The sequence below is a fragment of the Spermophilus citellus genome, assembly GCF_964194105.1.
Source record: "Spermophilus citellus genome assembly, contig: SCAFFOLD_91, whole genome shotgun sequence".
In the NCBI taxonomy this organism is placed as follows: Eukaryota; Metazoa; Chordata; class Mammalia; order Rodentia; family Sciuridae; genus Spermophilus; species Spermophilus citellus.
Genome location: NW_027673011.1, coordinates 932,669 through 953,040, shown reverse-complemented (window position 1 = coordinate 953,040; position 20,372 = coordinate 932,669). Strand labels below are relative to the sequence as shown.

At 32.2% G+C, this 20,372-nt stretch overlaps 1 protein-coding gene across 1 annotated transcript in view; it reads left to right on the top strand.

Moving 5' to 3' along the window:
* Nucleotides 1-20,372, top strand: part of LOC308640251 (A-kinase anchor protein 9-like) — a gene marked incomplete at its 3' end in the record, with an annotated part of 67,145 nt that overhangs the window by 41,115 nt on the left and 5,658 nt on the right. The window contains exons 10-20 of the mRNA XM_081312222.1: nucleotides 5,320-5,402; nucleotides 6,561-6,653; nucleotides 7,411-7,767; nucleotides 13,531-13,683; nucleotides 14,017-14,196; nucleotides 14,593-15,663; nucleotides 17,375-17,515; nucleotides 17,992-18,477; nucleotides 18,885-18,948; nucleotides 19,080-19,201; nucleotides 20,031-20,222. Coding sequence (XP_081168348.1) covers nucleotides 5,320-5,402; nucleotides 6,561-6,653; nucleotides 7,411-7,767; nucleotides 13,531-13,683; nucleotides 14,017-14,196; nucleotides 14,593-15,663; nucleotides 17,375-17,515; nucleotides 17,992-18,477; nucleotides 18,885-18,948; nucleotides 19,080-19,201; nucleotides 20,031-20,222 — 2,942 coding nt within the window. The remainder of the gene's footprint in view (nucleotides 1-5,319; nucleotides 5,403-6,560; nucleotides 6,654-7,410; nucleotides 7,768-13,530; nucleotides 13,684-14,016; nucleotides 14,197-14,592; nucleotides 15,664-17,374; nucleotides 17,516-17,991; nucleotides 18,478-18,884; nucleotides 18,949-19,079; nucleotides 19,202-20,030; nucleotides 20,223-20,372) is intronic.

The following is a 20,372-nucleotide window of genomic DNA, read 5'->3' as shown; positions in this document are numbered from 1 at the left end:
ACATAGTGATCAGGAAACAGAGAGACAGAGACGACTCCACTCTCCAGATACAAAATATATACTCCATACAGAGACTCCACTCTCCAGATAAAAAATGTATACTCCATAGCCATCCCCCCAATTCCCATCTCCTCCAGCCATACCCTACCACTTCATTTAATTCCTATCAGGGGATTAATTCACTGATTGGGTTAGTCATTTCTCCTCTGAATCTTCTTGCATTGTCTTATGTGAACTTTTGGGGGATACCTCACAACCAAACCATAACAACTATATTTTTAATGTTTTTATATGCGAGTTGCCAGAATTGTATACAGAATTTTTGCATCTATGTTCATTAGGGATATTGGTCTGAAGTTATCTTTCCTTAATGTGTTTTTGTCTGATTTTGATATCAGGTGATACTAGCTTCATAGAATGAGTTTGGAAGAGTTCCCTCCTTTTCTGTTTCATGAAATAGTTTGAGGCTTATTGGTGTTAATTCATCAAAGGTCTTGTAGAACTGGTTAAGAATCTGTTTCGTCCTGGGCATTACTTAAATGGTTGGCTTTTGATGGCTTCTTCTATTTTATTGCTTGAAATTGATCTGTTTAAATTGTGTATGTCCTCCTAATTCCATTTGGGTAGCTCATTTGTCTCTAGAAATTTGTTGATGTCTTTAAAATTTTCATTTTTATTGGAGTATAAATTTTCAAAATAGCTTCTGATTCTCTACTGTATTTCAACAGTATCTGTTGTAATATTTTTTGTGACTATGAATTTTAGTGATTTGAGTTTTCTGTCTTCATTAGCACAATTGAGTTTATCAATTTTATTTATTTTTTCAAAGAGCCAACTTTTTGTTTTGTTAATTTTTTAATTGTTCCATTTATTTCAATTTCATTTATTTCAGCTCTGATTTTAATTATTTCCTGTCTTCTACTGCTTTTGGTGTTGATTTGTTTTTCTTTTCTAGGGCTTTGAGATCTTATGTTAGGTCATTTGCTCATTGAGTTTCCATTCTTTTAATGAATTTAGCTTAAATAGTGTCCCAGAGATTTTGATAAGTTGTATCAGTTCTCATTTATCTCTGGTAAGTATTTTAAAAATTTCATCCCTGATTTCTTCTTCTATCCATTGGTTAGTCAATAGCGTATTATTTAGTCTCTAGGTGTTGGAGTAGTTTTTATTTTTTATTGTATCAATGATTTCTAATTTCATTCCATTATGATCTGATAGAATGCAGGGTATTATCTCTTTTTTTATTTCATAATTGTTGCTTTGTGGCATAAGATATATCATCTATTTTAGAGAAGGGTCTGTGTGCTGCTGAGAAGAACATGTATTCGTTGATGGATGTAATACTCTTTATATGTCTGTTAAGTATAAATTATTGATTATATTATTAAGTTCTATAGTTTTTTTTTGTTTAGTTTTTGTTTGACTATCTATCCAGTAGTGAGAAAGGTTTGTTAAAGTCACTCAGTATTATTGTATTATGGACTATTTAATTCTTGAAATTGAGGGAGGGTTTGTTTGATATATGTAGATGCTCCATTGTTTGGGGCATAAATATTTAACGTATTATGTCTTGTTGATGTATAATTCCCTTAAGCAGTATGAAATGTCTTCTTTGTCCCTTCTGATTAACTTTTGGCTTGAAGTACACTTTATCTGAAATGGGGATAGAAACCCCTGCTTGTTTACTCAATCCATGTGAGTGATACGTTTTTTCCCGTCCTTTCATTTTCACTCTGTGGATGTCTTTGCTTATGAGGTGAGTCTCTGGGAGACAACAGATTTTGGGGTTTTGTTTTTTTAATCCAATCTGCCAATCTATGTCTTTTGGGTTTATTAGTTTAGACCATTAACATTCAAGGTTATTTTTGAGATATGATTTGTGTTCCCAGTCATTTTAGTTTATTTCTACTTTTTACTTTGAATTAATTTCTCCTTTGATTGATTATTCCTTTTGTATGGCTCCTTCCTTTGCTGATTTTGACTTTTTTTTCCATCTTCATGGAATACTTTGTTGATAATGTTTTATAGCACAGATTTTCTAGTTGTGAATTGTTTTAACTTTTGTTTATTATGGAAGGTTTTTATTTCATCTTTAAATCTGAAGTTTTATTTTGTTAGATATAGAATTCTTGGTTGGCATCCATCTTCTTGCAGAACTAGGTATATATTATTCTAGGACCTCCTGGCTTTGAGGGTCTGGGTTGAAAAATCACCTGAGATCCTAATTAGTTTCCCTCTCTATATAATCTGATATTTTTTCTCTCATAGCTGTTAAAATTCAATCCTTATTTTCTATAATTGACCTTTTTCTTTATGATGTGTCTTGATGTGGGTCTGTTGTGATCTTGTACATTTGAGGTCCTCTTGTATTTGATTTTCCATTTCATTCTTCAGATTTTGGAAATTTATTCATATTATTTCATTGAAAAATTGGGCATTCCTTTGGTTTGTATCTCTATGCCTTCACCTATCCCGATAAATCTTAATTTGGTCTTTTCTTGTTATTTCATCATTCTTGGAAGGTCTGTTCATGGTTTCTTACCATCTTCCCTGTGTAGTCAACTTTATTTTCAAAATTATATATTTTGTCTTCATTGCCCGAGGTTCTATCTTCCAAATGGTGTAGTCTATTGATAATACTTTCCATTGAATTTTTAATTGGTTTATTGATTTTTCATTTTGAAGATTTCTGGGGTTGTTGTTGTTGTTGTTGTCATTTTCTGAGAATCTCTGCCTCTGCAATGATCTTTTACCTCCTCAAATTTATCTCTGATTTTATTCCCTATATTGTTCTTTATGTACCAGGTCAGTCTAATATGTACTTTCTAAACTCCTTTTCTACATTTCTTTTACTGTGTTGTCTATGGGTTTAATTATTGGATCATCTTGGTTTGTTTGGGCCACTTTGTTCCATTGTTTTCTCATGTTGTTCTTATGTCTGCCCTTCTAGCAGTGTGGATTTCAGGCAGTACAGTTTCTACCCTGTAGATTCATAGTGTCCCTGAAGATTTCTAATACCTCGCCTTTAAGGAAGAGACAAATAATAACTGCACCCAATACAAACAATATACAGCCTTAAACCAAATAGCTCCTATTAAGGCATCCACAGTTTTGTTCCATTAAACTGAAATGATGTGTTCAATTATTGTCTGCAACATAAACAGTAAGTTTGCAAAAAAGTTTACAGTTTCCATTGGTGGACAAAGAGAGAACAAAAGTCATGTAGGGTGTGATGTTTATGAGGAAGGATCAGAAAAGATAGAAGTTAAAAAATTATAGGAAGAATGAAGGGAGGACTTAATAGAGGTTGGGTGTTAGCAAGAGAAAAGTGAGAAAGAGAATCCAAGGAGACAGATAAATGAGAGGGAAAAATAAATATATATATATATATATATATATATATATATATATATATATATATATAGTAAAAAATTTTTTAAAAGAAAATAATAAACAACAAAACTATAATGTAGTATTCAGATATCCCAGTCCTCAGTAAACTGATCCATGAAAAATACTTGGTTTCAAAAATGGTAGACATGTGAGAGAAGAAAAAAAAGGAATCTGGATGAAAAGTTGAACACTTTTTTCCATTGCAGTTCAAAAGTTTCTCAGCTTCTCTTCTGAGCAGTTAGGTATGTTGTCTGGAGTTTGATGCTAGCTCCACCCTCAGGGTAGTTAGGGTTGCTAGGGTGAGAGGGTTAGTCCTGGAAGCGGAACTACTAGAGCCAAGGTGTAGGCTTAGGTACGTTCCAATCTCTTCACTGCGTGCCTATTGGTCTGAAGATTTTAAGTCATCACACCTCCAAGGCTCAGCAATTGTCTGTCCACATTGGAAGACCGCACCTTGGGAACCTCCTTTAGATTCTACACATGTGATGTAGGAATCTGTTCTTAACCCACTACTTTGCCTGCAGACCCCATGAACCCTGGTCGTCATTTGGTCTCCAAACTTGATCTCTCCTTTGCCTGTCCTATCAAATTCACAGTCAGGCACTTCTCTTCCATCCAGTACTGCAAGCAGCTGATTGGATGGGGAGGGGAAAGCCAGGTGGGTTTCCTTGATCAGTATTCTCCTGTGTAAATATCCCTCCATGCTTGATTTTCTCACTTTGGAACACTCTGTATCACACAGCATAGGTTTGCCTTGCACATTTTGGGGGCCAGACTTTGGTCTGCCAATAATTGACTCACCTAGCTGCAGGCCCCCCAGCCACTGCTTCGCAATGGTTCTTTCTGCTGTCCTTCATGCATGCCGCCAAGAAAGCTGGTGGCTTCCCTCCTGTACACAGATGCTGTGCAGCACAGCTTACTGAGGTTTTTAGTTTGTTTGTTTGTTTGTTTGTTTTTTGTTTTTTGAGCAGTATCTCTGAGCTCTTAAGCTCTCCATACCACAAAACACCTCCGTTTTCCTAGGAATGGGGGTTCCTTTAGTTCCTTTATTGCTTTACTACATTCACATAGGGATTATTCTGGTTTGTACTTCCAGCTATTTTACAGCTGTGGAGCTGGGGATCTTTCCCCCTTATTTTATTATACAAGATCTCTTGAGTCCATGATCTGTTTTGAGTATCCAGTATTAAATTCCAGTTAAGTCCTTCCTAGTTCTGGACTATTCACCTACCCATCTTGTTGAAAAGTGGCCTTTCTGCTTTCCTTGGTTCACTCCACAGATCTGTCAGGGAAGCAAATACTTTATTCAGCCATCTTCCTGCATTTCCAACCCTTTTTTTTTTAATTTTGAAAGAGAGTCTCACTAAATTGCTAAGGCTCGTCCTGAATTTTTGATCCTCCTGCCTCAACCTCCCAAATTTCTGGAGTTGCAAGCACGCACCACTGTACCTGGCTCTTTTAATATATTTAATCCAATATAATCTATTCTGTATTATTATATGTTTTGTGTCTGTGTAATTTAGATATCCATGTAATATGAATAATATGTATCATATATCTTAGGTATATAAGTAGTGTGTAGTATCAGTGTATATAGTATATTATATTATGTACACTGTTGCTATATAAGCATATCTAAGATATTATTTTTAAAAGACTTATTAAAATGTTTTTTTACATAATAAATTTTTTATCATACATTTATACTGAAATTCATTAAATGACATAATATTCATTGTTACTTTTAAATGGAAAACTTAGTCAAAAATGTTTTAAGTTACAATACTTGTAACCCTGGGGGAACTATCATTTTTGTCTCCCCACTGCCTCAGTACACATTATGCATGGTAGAAACTTTGGATAAAACACATAACACTAATTTTTTTTATACTTTTTCATTTATATTTAGCTTCTCTGTTGAATCAGTGGTAATTAAAGAATCTGATGTACAGAAATCAGTAGTACATCCTGGAAGTTGTCTAAAAAAGAATATTGATCATGCAATAGAGGTATGTTATTTTTAATCTTCATTTTTAAACAGTTATGTACACTGATACTTTTTTCTTACTATTAGTTTTATGTCTTCAGTTTTGTAATTATGTAGTAAATATTTGGCTAAGATTAAGCATAAAGCATGAGGATAATACCTTATGTAAAAGATTCAGAATGTCTATAGAAATATTTTCATAGCATAGGAAAAACACAGAGAAAGTTAAATTTGAGAATTTTCCTTCCTTGTTACAGTTTAAATTTTTTCTTTGTAACATTTCTTTATGAACTGTGTAATAAATCAGCTTCAGTACCATGGCCAACATAGTCTTTTCTTCCCCTTATGGAAGCAGAGGGTATCTTCAGAATGGTGTATAGGATTCCCTAAAATCCAAGGTGCTAGGGCTGGAATAATGGATCAGGCCATCTTCCAACAGAAGTAATGATAGAAAAGCCCTTTTTTTTTACTGTGCTTGCCACTGAACCACTCTCTGCCTCTCCTCAACATTGTATTATTCAAAACTTTTTTCAAACCCCCAACTGCATCTTCATCTTCACTCAATAATTCTAAATTCTAGTAAAAATTAAAATCACTGCCTATTGCCCTTTCTCATTCTGGATATTAAGAAGAGATATGAGCCACACTGATCCCTTATTAAATGTCTGTTGGATGAAATTCAAATAATTTGTAAATAAACAAATACTTTCATGTTGACAGTATATCTACATTTCTAAAAGAAGATTTATTTTTTTAATAAAAAATAATTTGTATGTGGAAAATTGTGTTCTTTTAATAAATACCAAGAAGAAAATTTGCTCATAATTTCATTATCAAACATAGCCACTTGTTAACATTTTACTTAAAATAAATATACATTTATATATATATATATATATATATGTCTTATTAATTATATTTAAGTATCCTTAACCCACCCTAGAATTTATGCTAATAATTACAGATATGTAAATATATTTCTCTCTTTGCATCTTTAAGTTTATAATAAGTGTAATTATTTCGTAGGATTATTAGATTAATATTTTTAGTTAAAGATAACTGAAATTTATTTTTATTTGAAAGTGTCCAAAAATAGTGATATTTTTGGAATAATGAGTACATCCTTAAAATTAATGGTATAAAATCAGTGTAAATTGTCATATTTCACCCTTTAATTTAGTTTTCTAATGAATGTGGAATGAAACAAGAAACAAATATGGTTAAATTGTTGGAAAAACAATACCAAGAAAGATTAGAAGAAGAAATAGCTAAGGTAAGTTTATAGTTTATCTGGAAGATTTTCTTGGTTTATAGATTTTCTTGATCTTTGAACTGTCAAAAAAAAAGCATAGATTTTATTGATGGTATGTACTTTGTTTTTATTTGTAAGTTTCATATATAGTCCACCAAACAGTTGTATAACAGCATCAACTATAATTGCTGCTTCATAGAATGTTTTGCGGTGCTTTTCATTGAGAAGAACATTTTTTTCTTGATATAGAATAGTAATTACAATTTTTCAGAATGCCACAAGTTTTTATATATGTGTTACATTGTAAATAGTTACCTTGTGAAGGAGTTTGGCATTCTAAAAATGAGGGAAAAGTTATGAAGAGAAAAAGTGGTTGTATTACCCTGATAAATTATTGTAATGTTAGATAATAACTACAGATACTGATGGAGGATTGTCACGGAACATTATCACTCATGGCCAAGTGAATTTTTTTGGAAGGAAGAAATATAAAGACTTTTATTTTTTTTTATTTTTGTACTGAGCATTTATTGATGTTATAGTTAGAAAAATTTTGCTTGTTTTATTTTTAAAGTCAGGCAGTAAAACACTTTGATGTTAAATTTATTGAAAAATAGCCTATCTCTGTATCACTTTATCAGAGGATTTATTTTTGTTTTTAAAACTATGAGGCTAGGCTTTTTTCTAATTCATATAATTTTGAATAATGACCCACTTTTTAAATCCAGCTGGTATTTATAAATCTAATCCTTTTTGTTTGATTGATTGATTTCTTTAGGTCATTGTGTCAATGAGCATTGCATTTGCTCACCAAACTGAACTATCTAGACTATCAAAGGGAAAAGAAAATACTATGTCATCAAAACAAGCACTTACTTTCTGTCAGCAAAATGAAAAACATTATTTTAATGAAATGAAATTATCTCAGGATCAAATTGATCTTCAGACCTCTGATGCATTGGACATGAAATTTAAAGAAGAATTTAAGCCACTTAGTAAAGAGTTAGGAGAAGATGGAGAAGTTCTGTTACCAAACAGTGATCATCTTGATGATATAGTAGAATCAGAGGTCCACCAACTAACTATTTCAGAAGAAATGTTTTCCAAAGACAAAACATTTATAGTTAGCGAATCTGTAAGTATGCTTCTTTGAATATAAAAAAGAAAAACTTATAAAAATATCTTCAGTTTAAAACAGTAGCAATAATGCTGATTAATAGAGAATGAAAGTATGAAGTCCAGTCTTGACTTTAATGTGTTTTATTAATTATAAGGTATTTGATTAAGTGAAACAATATTGGTGTGAAGTATAAAATAAGTCAGGTCATAGTATTCTTGGTTGTCTTATGGACATAGTACATGTTAAGTTCTCATTGTAAATTATACCTGACAGAAAAGAGAAAGAGGTAAGGACTTTTTTTTTTCTTTCGTGTGTGTGTGTGTGTGTGTGTGTGTATTAGATGTAGATGGGCAAATATCTTTTGTTTTATTTACTTACATGGTTCTGAGGATTGAACCCAGTGCCTCACACATACTAGGCAAGCGCTCTACCACTTTATTTTTAAATGACAAAATATGTTTTGAGTTATTTTAAAATCGGTTACCTTGAAAATATTATTTGAACAAAATGAAGTTTGTGGTCTAAAACCAAAGTATAGACTTTCTCAATTCAGTGCCTAAATTGATCTTCAAGACAATAAACATGTGAACTGATAAGCTTATGAAGGAAGTTTATTCCAGGTTGAGAGGATAACTAGTGTGAGCACTTTGAAGCAAGAAGAAATTTAGAGAGGGAGAAAGGATAATTTAGCAGGTACGGGCTGAATGAAGAGGACAGTGGAGAAATGTAGTAGTTAGGACAAAAGGCAGCATCTATTTTCTCCTGTTCGTGCTATGGGCATTGAGTTTTTGCTCCTCTCTACTGTGAATTTGGGTTTGCTTGCTTTCCTTTTTCTTTTTAAACTTTTCCCTGAGAATTGATAGTATTGTTTTACAACATATGAAGCTTGTGCTTAAAAGATTAATAATGAACTAGGAATGGGAATTTAGCTCAATGTGGGTTTGAATCTGCAGCACCACAAAATAATAATAACAAGAAAGTAACTATAAAGTTATCCTGTGTTGCCCTTCTCCCTCCTTCTTAAAGAGAAGGATCCAATTAGGCATGGTGGTGCATGCCTGTAGTCCCTGCTTCTCAGGACTCTGAGGCAGGAGAATGAATCACTTGAGCCAAGGAGGTTAAGGTCAGCCCAGGCAACATAATAATACCCCTGTGAGAACAAGAAAAGAAAATTTACCTTTAGAGCTATAGTAATTTTAACTTTCTTTGTCTACTAGTAGTTTTCCTAAAACATATAATACTCAACATTGTATAGTAATAAATAATTTTAAATGTTTAAAATGTTTTTAATTATGTTTTTGTCTCTTTCCATAGAATTTTTCTCAGAACATTTAAATTTATTTTAATAATTACTTATTTTGCTTAAATATCGTAGAAGTATTTGGTAATAAGTACTTGGAAATCTGTTTACAAAACTAATTTAGACATCAGCTAAAATGACGGTTCAGTGAATTTGTAGTTCAAAGAAGAAAAAAGGAATCCATAGAAATTACTATAGTTGAAATGATCCATGAGAAGGATCGTTTTCCCATTTTTATGTAACATCTGAGAAGTTCTTGTTTATTAAGTTTGGAGTTTTCATGGAAGCAGTGAGCACACTTTTTGTGTGTGTAACTATTTCTGTATATTTGAAAGGAATTAATACTTAATGATTTATCTTAAATACTGAATAATCTCCTCCCCCAAAAAATGAACCTTCACAACTGGATCTAAAAGTAGTGGTAGTTGATTAAGGATACTTGATGTAGCTTACTAGTTGTTTCTCTTCATTTGTGTGTGTGTTCTGGGGCTCAAAGGGCCTCACACAAGCATTCCATCACTGAGTTATTTCCTTAGCCCTAATTCTATACATACACACACACACACACACACACACACACACACACACACAGGTTTTTTTTGTTTTTGTTTTTGTATTTTGAGATGGAAGCCATTAAGTATGGTGCCAGGCTGACTATAAACTCCAAATTACAGGGTTCAAGCAATCCTCTCACATCAGCTTCCTGAGTAGCTGTAACTACATTCATGTGCCACCATGCCCTATTATTTTTATTATCATTTGAATGTAATATATATCTACTAACACCTTAATTTCCTGAATTAAGTTTCTAATAAACATCTACCTTTTACTCAGGATCATAGTACTAGTAGTACAGAACTATAAGAAACCATAGAGAGCATCTGTTAACTGACTTTCAGTTTTTGCAGATAGAGACCCAGAGCCAAAGATGTTGAGTGAATATATACAAATTAAAATAACAGCTGACCTTCATTTACTTGCTTTAAATAACTATAATGAGTATTCTATCAGAACTCACTCCCTTACCTATAACTGAATAATGAGAGGTATGAATGTAGAATTAAAGCATATGTCTTTTAATGAAAATAACTTAAGCATTCTATCCTGAAAACTAGGCAAATGTTTTCAGATATCCTATTGAGTATAAACATAAAGATATCTTTATGTATCATTATAGTTGAGACGTTCAAATACTCCTAAAACCTAGATTTGTATAAAACATTTTTTGAAAGTTCATTAGACTATTTAGAAATGTGGGATGAATAAAAAGAAGAAAACAGCTTCTTATAGGAGAAGGAAATATTGTGGAGACAATAGTTATTTTGGGAAAAGGATCAGTAAGTTTTAGCTCTCTGTAGAACTAATGAGCTCTAGTTTACAGATAGCAATAGTAAATAATAGTTAACTTTGCTGAGGGCTGAGGGCTAGAAAGTATATTAAATGCCTTGTCCCATTAACCCTTAACACTCTCCCTGGGAATAGATTCTGTTCTAAAATCTCCTAATTTGCCAGTGTGTGACCTGATCCTTAAGAGAGGTTAGTACTTAGTACAGACAGAAAGAACTGATTCTGGAACCCTATGATGCTATGATGCCAGAACACTGAATATATTTTGCTTGTTAGTGAAAAATGTTAAAGAGTGTCATTCAACATTTATTATTAAGCTGTTTCTGAATGTAGAGCACTTTTGTTCAGTTGTGAAATCAACACCAGACTTCAAGGAATATGCTATCTAATTAGTGGAACATATATAAGTTTTTTAACATTTTTTTAAGTTGTTGATGGACCTTTATTTTATTTTTTGATTATATGTGGTGCTGAGAATCGAACACAGTGGCTCACACATGCCAGGCAAATGCTCTACCACTGAGCCACAACCCCAGCCCCTATACTTTTTTTTTAAGAGAAAAAACACTTAAAAAATAAAATAAGACTCAAATAGGTACAAATCAGTGTCATCCAAATCGTCTAGATATCAATTGGTAGATAAGTAAAACAAGTTTAAACCTTTCTAATGTTCTGGTTTGGGTGTTGTTATAAGACAGCCTGAAACTAGAGTCTGCTTGAATAACAAGAATGTTCCATAGTGTCATTTGGAGAAACTAAAGTCTGATGTGATGTCTAAAGTTCAGCTACTTAAAATAAAAAAATGTTAGTACTTTAAACCAGTCCTTCTCTGCATATGAATCAGCTGGGGATCTTGTTAAAGTGCAGGTCTTTTTTTTTTAATCTTTTTTTTTTTTTAATTTTTAGTTGTAGAGAAACTAAATACCTTTTTTTTTTAAAATGTGGTGCTGATAGCTGAAGATCAAACCCTGTGCCTCACGCATGCTAGGCAAGCGCTCTACCACTGAGCCACAACCTCAGCTTCCAAAATGCAGATCTTGAGTGCAGCACAAGATTCTGTGCATCAAACGTGCTCTCACATGATGCCTATTCTGCTGCTCCAGAGACTACACTTTGAGTAGCAGGGCTTTTAAGACATAGAGCTAAGAATTTGACTATTAAGTGATATTACAAGGAAAAAAAAAAGGTCATGTGAGGTGGGGCAGCAATTTTACTTAAATAACTATGTGTATGTTGATTTTATAATACCTTGTCATTAAAATTTGTTATAGAAGAGAATAGGTGTAAATACTGTCAGATAACTTTGAAGAAGATACAGTCATCACAATTTTCAATAAACTAACCTGGAAATTATATATGTACAACCACTAAATGTATTTTAGTGTCTACAGAGTTCAATATCAGTGTTACAAAAAAAATTTAAGTAGAGGTCTTAGACATTAGTTATTAGAAACAGGATAAATTATAGTTTAGGACTGGAACTCCCCAGGTTCAAAAGGTGGTTTCACCACATAGTAGACATGTGACCTCAGGACAAGTTACTCCTTGCTGTAACTCCCTTCCTCAGTTCTGAAATGGGGTTAATCATAGAATAGAGCTCCTAAGGTTGTTACAGGCTTTTTAAAAAATAACAATATATAAAGTACTTTGTACCTATGCCTAGCAGTAATTCTCTATAAATAATAGCCATTATTTAGTATTGATACCATTTCTGTTTAAGAAATATTAGGCTGATTTTTTTTTCCTTGCTGATTTCTTTTTTTAGGCTGATTTTTAAGGCCTTGCCTTGCCTGTGCTAGAATGATTCTAATTATGTGATGTATCAGTATATAAGCAATATATGCCCCTTTTCAACTTTAAGGCACTAAATGATTTAAAGTTGGCTCTGAGCCAGTTACTACTAAACACTGCTTCTGCATCTTAGGTTGCTGTTAATGCAACATTTTTGATCATCAAGTAAATATGTTTATAAATTCATTTATTAAATATTAAGTAGCTGTGAAGCAGTGAGCTAAAGTGACTGCTAATGTCCTCAAACCCATTTTTTTTAAAATAGAGCAATAATTAGCTCTTAATATTCGTCATCAGGTTCTTTTTTTTTTGTATAACCATCAAAGAGGATTGTTTTACTTTTATTACTAATAATCTATCTTCCAAAATTAAATTTCTGTTTTCCTATAAGTAAGAGCTCTCTGATTTTCTACTAAAATTATTTTGTTAACTTACTCTGCAATTCAGACCTAAGGATCTCTTGACCTTATTGTGTATCTCTGCTTCCATCTGCTTAATCAAACCACAAAGCAGCCAGGGCATTCAATGGATTATAATTAGATATTTGTGGGACTATATTAAGTTAGTTTTATTTGATACTAGAATAACTGAATTAATTCTACAATTTTTCTAAGCTTTTCAATAGCAACTAACTTAATTTTAACTGAATTTAACATAAGAGTTAGCATGTGGACTGCTCCTTTCTGTGACTCTTTCTGCTTATGGTAGAAAATGTTTCCTGGTGTCCTTCTTTAAGGTGTCTTCTAATTGGGCAAGATGGTTTAAGAATGTGCAGTGTGACAGGCACGGTGGCACACACCTATAATCCCACAACTCAGAAGTCTGAGGCAGGAAGATTGCAAGTTTGAGGCCAGCCTCAGCAACTTAGCAAGACCCTAAGCAACTTACTTAGCATGACTCTATCTAAAAACTATAAAATGAAAAAAAGGGCTGGGGATGTGGTTCCATGATAAAGCTCCCTTGGGTTCAGTCCCCAGTGACAAAACAAAAACAAAATAAACAAACCAAAAAACAAAAAAAAAGAATGTGCAGTGTGAGCATGTCTAGGAACCATACAGGTATGGCTGGCTTAGAAAACCACTTTCCTTTATTCTTATGAATTAAGCATATGTACTTTGTAAAGCAAATACAACATTCTTTTTTTTTAATTTTTTTAGTTGTAGTTGGACACAATATCTTTATTTTTATGTGGTACTGAGGATCAAACCCAGTGCCTCACATGTGCACAGCAGGCGCTCTACCACTGAGCTACAGCCCCAGCCCCAACATTCTTAATTCTATCTTGACAAACATCTGTGTAAAGTTTTGTTTCTTTACTTTTCATAATTTTGATATTAAAGATAAAAAACTTAGAAGAACAACTAGAGCAATTTAGAGATGAGCTTGAAAATAAAAATGAAGAAGTTCAGCAACTACATATGCAATTGGAAATACAGAAAAAGGAATCCACTACCCGTCTACAGGAACTTGAACAAGAAAATAAATTATTCAAGGTAACTATTTTAGAAAATTTTTTTTCTATAAAGAGATAATAAGTTTTGCTCCTATGTAGTTATAATAAACATTTACTAAGTCCAGATCTAAATAATACTCGAAGAACACTAGCAAGCAAATAGATTTGCATGGAACTTATTTTCTGTTCATAATTAAATTTTTGAGATCTTTTATGAAAATATTTCAAGAATTATTGATCTACATTGTGTCTAATTTTTTTTTTACTTGTACATTGTGGGAAATGTATTTTTTATAAGACTTAATTGAAACAATGTTGTGAAAAATGCCATGTCATGAATACATCCAACTATGATGGTTATTTTTGTCACTAGGATGAAATGGAGAAATTGAGATTTGCCATGAAGGATCCTGAGGCTATCTCTACTCATGACCAGCATATGCTATTTGGGAAATTTGCTCAAATAATACAGGAAAAAGAGGTAGAAATTGATCGATTAAATGAGCAAATTAGAGACTTTCATCAACAAATTAGACTTACAACAGATAACAAGGTATACTCATTTAAAATTGGTTATTATCTGAAATCTAATATAGTTAAATAGAGTAATTAGCTTTGGATGCCATCTGTTATAGACTTAATTCAGTATTTTATCCTTTCCAATAAAATGTACTAATGTTGACATTTTCCTAATAGAGAATCAAATACTAAAAGCATAAGCCACTTATGTTTAATAGAACTTCCAGAATGATGTTCTAAATAAGGTCTTTGTTTGATGTGATAAGGGAGGTGTTGGTCTATATTGTTGGTCTATTATTGTAACATAATGTGTCTGACAAGCATACAGCTTTTGTGCCTGATCATCTTTAAGTTTTTACCCTAAAATAAAACAAAATTTTAAAATATGAATACATACTTTTCTGTGTTTCCCTTTTTCATTAACTAATAGGATTTTGAAGAAAAAAATGAACTGATAAGGGATCTTGAAGCCCAAATAGAATGTCTGAAGAGTGATCAAGAACGTTTGAAGAAAAATAGAGAAGAAGAAACAGACAAGCTCAATGAAGTGATTGAAAAACTTCAGGAGGAATTGTCATATATTGAACAGAATATGTTGGTGGATACCAGTACCCCCTCAGAACAAGAGGACAGCTTGAAACATCACTTAGAAAAGGTTATAGCTGAAAAGCTGGCTTTGGAACAGCAAGTAGAAATCACTAATGAAGAAATGGCCTTCACAAAAAATGTACTTAAAGAAACCAATTTTAAAATGGATCCGCTAACACAAGAATTAGTCAACTTGAAGAGAGAACATGACCCTAAGGAAAAAATCCAAAGTATACCAGATGAAAGTGTTAGCATGACTATAGATGATATCAGCAAAGACCAACTGGAACTGGAAGTAATCCATATTGAAGATGTTCTTAAACACCCTGAGAACAAGATGTATCTCAGATCTTTTGAAGAAAGCACCAAAGTTTCCAGAAATTTGGAAACGAAACTGCTACAGCTTGAGAGCTCTGTTAGCGCAAAGGACTTAGAACTTATCCAGTGTTATAAACAAATAGAAGACATAAAAGAACAAGGCCAATCTGAAACAGAAATGCTTCAGAAGAAGATCGTAAACCTACAGAAAGTACTTGAGGAGAAAGTAGCTGCTGCTCTTGTAAGTCAAGTCCAACTTGAGGCAGTTCAGGAATATGTGAAATTCTATCAAGATAAAGGAGTAGCTTCATCAGAATTTGAAAAGGAAAATATGCAGAATTTAAATCAAATAACAGAAAACAAGATGGAGTCAGATATGTCTGCATTAACCTTGAGAATATCAGACTTAGAAAGACAAGTGATTGAAATGCATACTACTTTGATTTCAAAAAAAGAACAAGTAGAAACTGCAGAGAAAAATGCTTTGGAAAAAGAAAAGAAGCAGATAGAACTGCAGAAGTTATTGGAGGACAGTAAGAAAAAACTTGAAGGAAAAGAAAGGAAAAGAAGCCCTCACGGAGATTTTGTTCTCAAGGTTAGTTTTATATTTGAGTTTTTCACATAAAATACCCTAAGAAACTCTTTTTTTTTCCTTTGCTTATTAAGCTGATTGGTAATTTACTAAGTCAAACAGTTCTGCTGACACCTACCAATTTATACATAATGGGATTTTATTTTAAAAAATCATACTGTTCTTAAAGAACTTTAGACAAACTAAAGAATTTGTTTGAGCAAAAAGTGCTACATGCATTGTGCAACACTCAGAACCAGAAGAGATTCAAACAGTTTCACTGTGCAACAGTGGGTGGTATTTAGAGGCAGAACTCACAAATAAAATTCAGAAATTGCTTGATTGGTCATGGCTAGACCTTGTTTGGATGTGATTTGATTGGTTGATTGCCTATGATTGGCTGAAATATAGTTGCCTACTATCATTGGCTGAGACTTAGTAGTTGATTATACTCTGTTCATTTGATTTCCTACCAAGTTACATTGCAGACAAGTAACATTTCTTACACAGAAACTCAAGGTATAGAGACCAGATTAAATTTAACACTATAGGGTCATTTTATTATCACTAGAATAATGGGCCCAAATTATATTTTGTGATCTTCAAACATCTTTATTCAATCAGGGTTGTCATTAATTAGAATAGTTCAAATAAATATGGAAACATTAAATTTAGCAAATGTCCTCTAGAATTTCTGTGGATATTTTCCCCCTTAATGTACCTCTACTAAGTATGTTATATCATTATCTCTTTTAAGTACCATAGTGCACCCCATAATCATCACCACCACAATAATGTATATTCATGAGTATTCTATACATTCTAATCTTGCACCGAAGACAGTTTATTAATAGATGATTTTTAATTAATACCAGCACAATTTTTTTTTTTGGTTGGGGGAGAGCTTCATAAAATGGTCATACCACAATTTTGCAAAAACAATTTTGGCATAAAATCTGTGAAAGTTACGTAGGTGAGATACAATTATAAAAATATCAAAATATATTCATATTGAATTAATATGAGTAACAAGTTATTAGCTTGGCAAATTTTATGCCTCATAATAGATTTTATTCTTCTTAGGAAAAATTTGTAACTGACCTAAGTCTACTTACAAGATCAGAAATTGCAGTTATTTCTTAGTGTATGACAGACATGACAAAGACTTTTTTCCTTCAAGTTCCCTCACTTAATAAACTTACAATTTCAAGTACCAGAAGTTCAGTCTTACCTGCCCCAGAAGATTAATTGATACATTGGGATTTTATGTCTACTTAATTTATATTGGCAAAGGATAATAATTTCATTCACTATACTTCTTCTTCCTAGCTCATTGGAATTGCATATTACTGTAGGTAATAATTATTAAAATATTAATATAACTTTTTAGGTATAACTTATAATAATTATCTTTGAGCTCATATCTTTTGAGGAAAGTAATATAAATATGAAACTTTTGAGTGGCACAAAGAATACTTTTATCAATAATTTATAAATGTTATATATATATATTAATGGCATGATTTGTCTTTCATTCCCAGAAAATCTTTCTTATTTTCTTAAGAATACAAAACGATACTTCTTAAAATGTTTCACTATTTGTTGAAAGAGCATTTATCACTAAAACCCCTAGGCAGTCAGTCTTGGAAAAGCTTCATTAGAATGTGTAAATGCTTTGAACTTAGCTTTTTTTTTTTTAAATGGTGTATTTCTTATGTTTTCTACTGTTATCCAGACAACTACTGAGTTAATAAATGCCAGTGGAGAAAGTGGATTTTTTGAAGAACTTGAGGCTCTTAGAATCGAGTTGGTGGCTACCAAAGAAGAACTTGCCACTTTCAAAGAAATGACAGAAAAACTTCAAAAAGAGCTTTTGGTAAGACAAGTAACATAACTCCTAATTCATTCATTTCTACCCATCTTAATTCCCTTTCAAAATGTCCTATAGAAACAAGTCCAGAGCCATAACTTAAACTAAATTTACAAGTCTTTTTGAAAAATTCCATTGTTATAAATCTATTCACCATCTCCTTGCTTGTTTTGCTAGGAATCTTTATATTAGAAGAATGCTTTTAATCTCTAGTCTTTTAGTAAAGGAAGCAAAAAACTGCTGTTAAAGAGAACTTAAATCCCTTGAGAAACAAAAGTAAAGGCTAATAAAATTATTTCAATTTTGTAGTAACCTGTGACCATACATACATGTGAAAGTATATATGTATTACAGTTTCCAAAGTGTTTTTCCTATTATTCTGAGGCAAGTGAACATATAAATGAAATTATACTCTTTCCCTCTCCACTGTAAGTTCTTCATTTGATGTGCAAGATTTTCAACTTAATTTATCTGTGTTTCAGGTAAAAGAGACAAATATGGCATCTCTTCAGAGAGATTTAAGCCAAGTTAAGAATCAACTTGATGAGGAAAAAAAGAAATTATCCCACTTCTTAATAAAAGAGGATAAGTCTGAAGTACCAACAAACAGAAACATCTGCTTAGAGCCACTTCCTATTGAAGTAGGTAAAAACACTGCATCCCAAACGGACCAAATACTCAAAGTCAACATGAGCAACCAGACTCCACAAATTCTTGTTAAAAATGCAGGAATTCAAATTGATATACAGACTAGCTGTTCCTCAGAAAAAGTCTCTGAAATAATTAGGCAATTTACTGAAAGAATTGAAAACATACAAGAACTTCATGCCGCTGAAATTTTGGATATGGAATCCAGACATATTTCAGAAACTGAAACTTTAAAGAGGGAACATTATGTTGCTGTTGAGTTACTGACAGAGGAGTGTGGTACATTGAAGGCAGTGATACAGTGTCTGAGACCTAAAGAGGTATTTATTTTGTTGTTGTCATGTGGGGGGAGTTTCCACTGTTGTCAACAATCTGTTTTTAAGCAAAAATTTTAAAAGAAATTTGGGAAATATCTCTTCTTTATACTATTAGAATTTAAATTTCCCCATTGTATTAGATAATAGAGTTCTTATGTAAATTTGCAACTTGTTATGGTTCCTTAAATAATAACTATCTCTTCTTACTATGGTAAAATCCATAAGGAAAAAATTATAGACTTGTTATAAATCATAGATAGTTTCATTTCAAGTATGCTTAGATTGAGTTTTTTTCTTTTTCTTTCCTTTTTTTTTTCTTTTTACAGCATTATAACAGCAAAATAGTTCCTTGGGTTCTGTTTTTATTAAAACAAAAATATTTATGTATGTTGTTTCTTTTTTCTAATTAGGGATCCTTGATACCTGAATTAACATATTCTAATGCTTACCAAACTAGAGAAATATATTCCAGTGGTAAGTTATATAAAATTCTGGAATGTTTATAGTATTTGATTAAAACGTGTTATTTTTGTTTGGAGAGGGTATTTTTTTTATTTTTGTTTGTTTGTTTGTTTAACAACAAATGATTGTTTTCTTTATTTTAGATTCTGGATCAGACTGGAGTCAGGGAGTTTATCTTACACAAAATCAGGGATTTGACACAGCATCAGAAGGACGAGGAGAAGAAGGTGAAAATTTAACAGGATCATTTCCAAAGAAAATAAAGGTATATATTTTAATAAACTTAGCCTGTATAATTTCTATGTTGAACATTGTAGTTTATTTAAAGTTATATACTGGATCTCTGAAAAAACTTGTATAGCAAGAAAGATTAAAGGAAGGGAGAGAGAGAGGGAGAAAATATGCTGCCCTCCACACCCTCCTTTCTTCCAGGATTAGTGAGTGACCAGATCTTTTTGTCAATTCTCTGTTAACTAGATTTTGAGGAAAAAGGATGTTGGAAGTAGCATCCCTGGTTGCTCAAACAAAGTCTAGTACAGTCTACCCATCAAATAGAAGCAAAGAGTAGCACTCACCTCATGCTTCAAATGAAAACAGGCTAAAATAAATGACTTAAAAGAAAAAAAAATCCATGAGAATCTATTTCATTTTATTCCCATATTCCACAGATAATAAAATATAATATATTAAATAATTATGTTATGAAGATTTAAAAAATAATTTTTATTATTGGTGTTTTTGTTTGCCAAAATTATAAAAGCAGTCTCAAGGAATGGAAGTTTTTCTCACAGTATTTCTTTTGGTCAAATCAGTGGCTAATCATTAAATCTGGGAAGAGTACATTAGCTAAACTGAAGGAACTTAAGAGATGAAAGCTATGGAAATCATAGACCATCTATTGCAATTGACTTAGCTCTCCACAGGAAGAAGGCATTTAGTAAAGGTGCCTGGAGTTTCTTTTCTGCAGTTGCTTTTCTAAATCTATTTTGCTCCATAATGCTATATTGCTTAATATTTATTTTTCTTTGTAGCTCTCATTTTTTCAGTATTTGGAGGAGTTGTCATAACTTTGGCTTTTGGATTTTGGTTTCTAGGGATTACTGAGAGCTGTTCATAATGAGGGCATGCAGGTGCTTTCTCTTACTGAGTCACCATGTGGTGATGGAGAAGATCATTCTATTCAACAGGTTTCAGAATTTTGGCTAGAAGAGAGAAGAGCTTACCTTAAGATCATCTCATCTCTTAAGGATTTAATTACCAAAATACAAGTGCAAAGGGAATCTGAGGTACCCAAAGAATATTATATTCTATGTAGCATTGTTATTTTTAATGACAATAATGAACTTTGTAAATTAAATTCTTTTTTATATGAATTTTCACATAAATTATTGTATGTATTTTTGAGTCTGAAAATACATACGTTCTTTTAAATACCT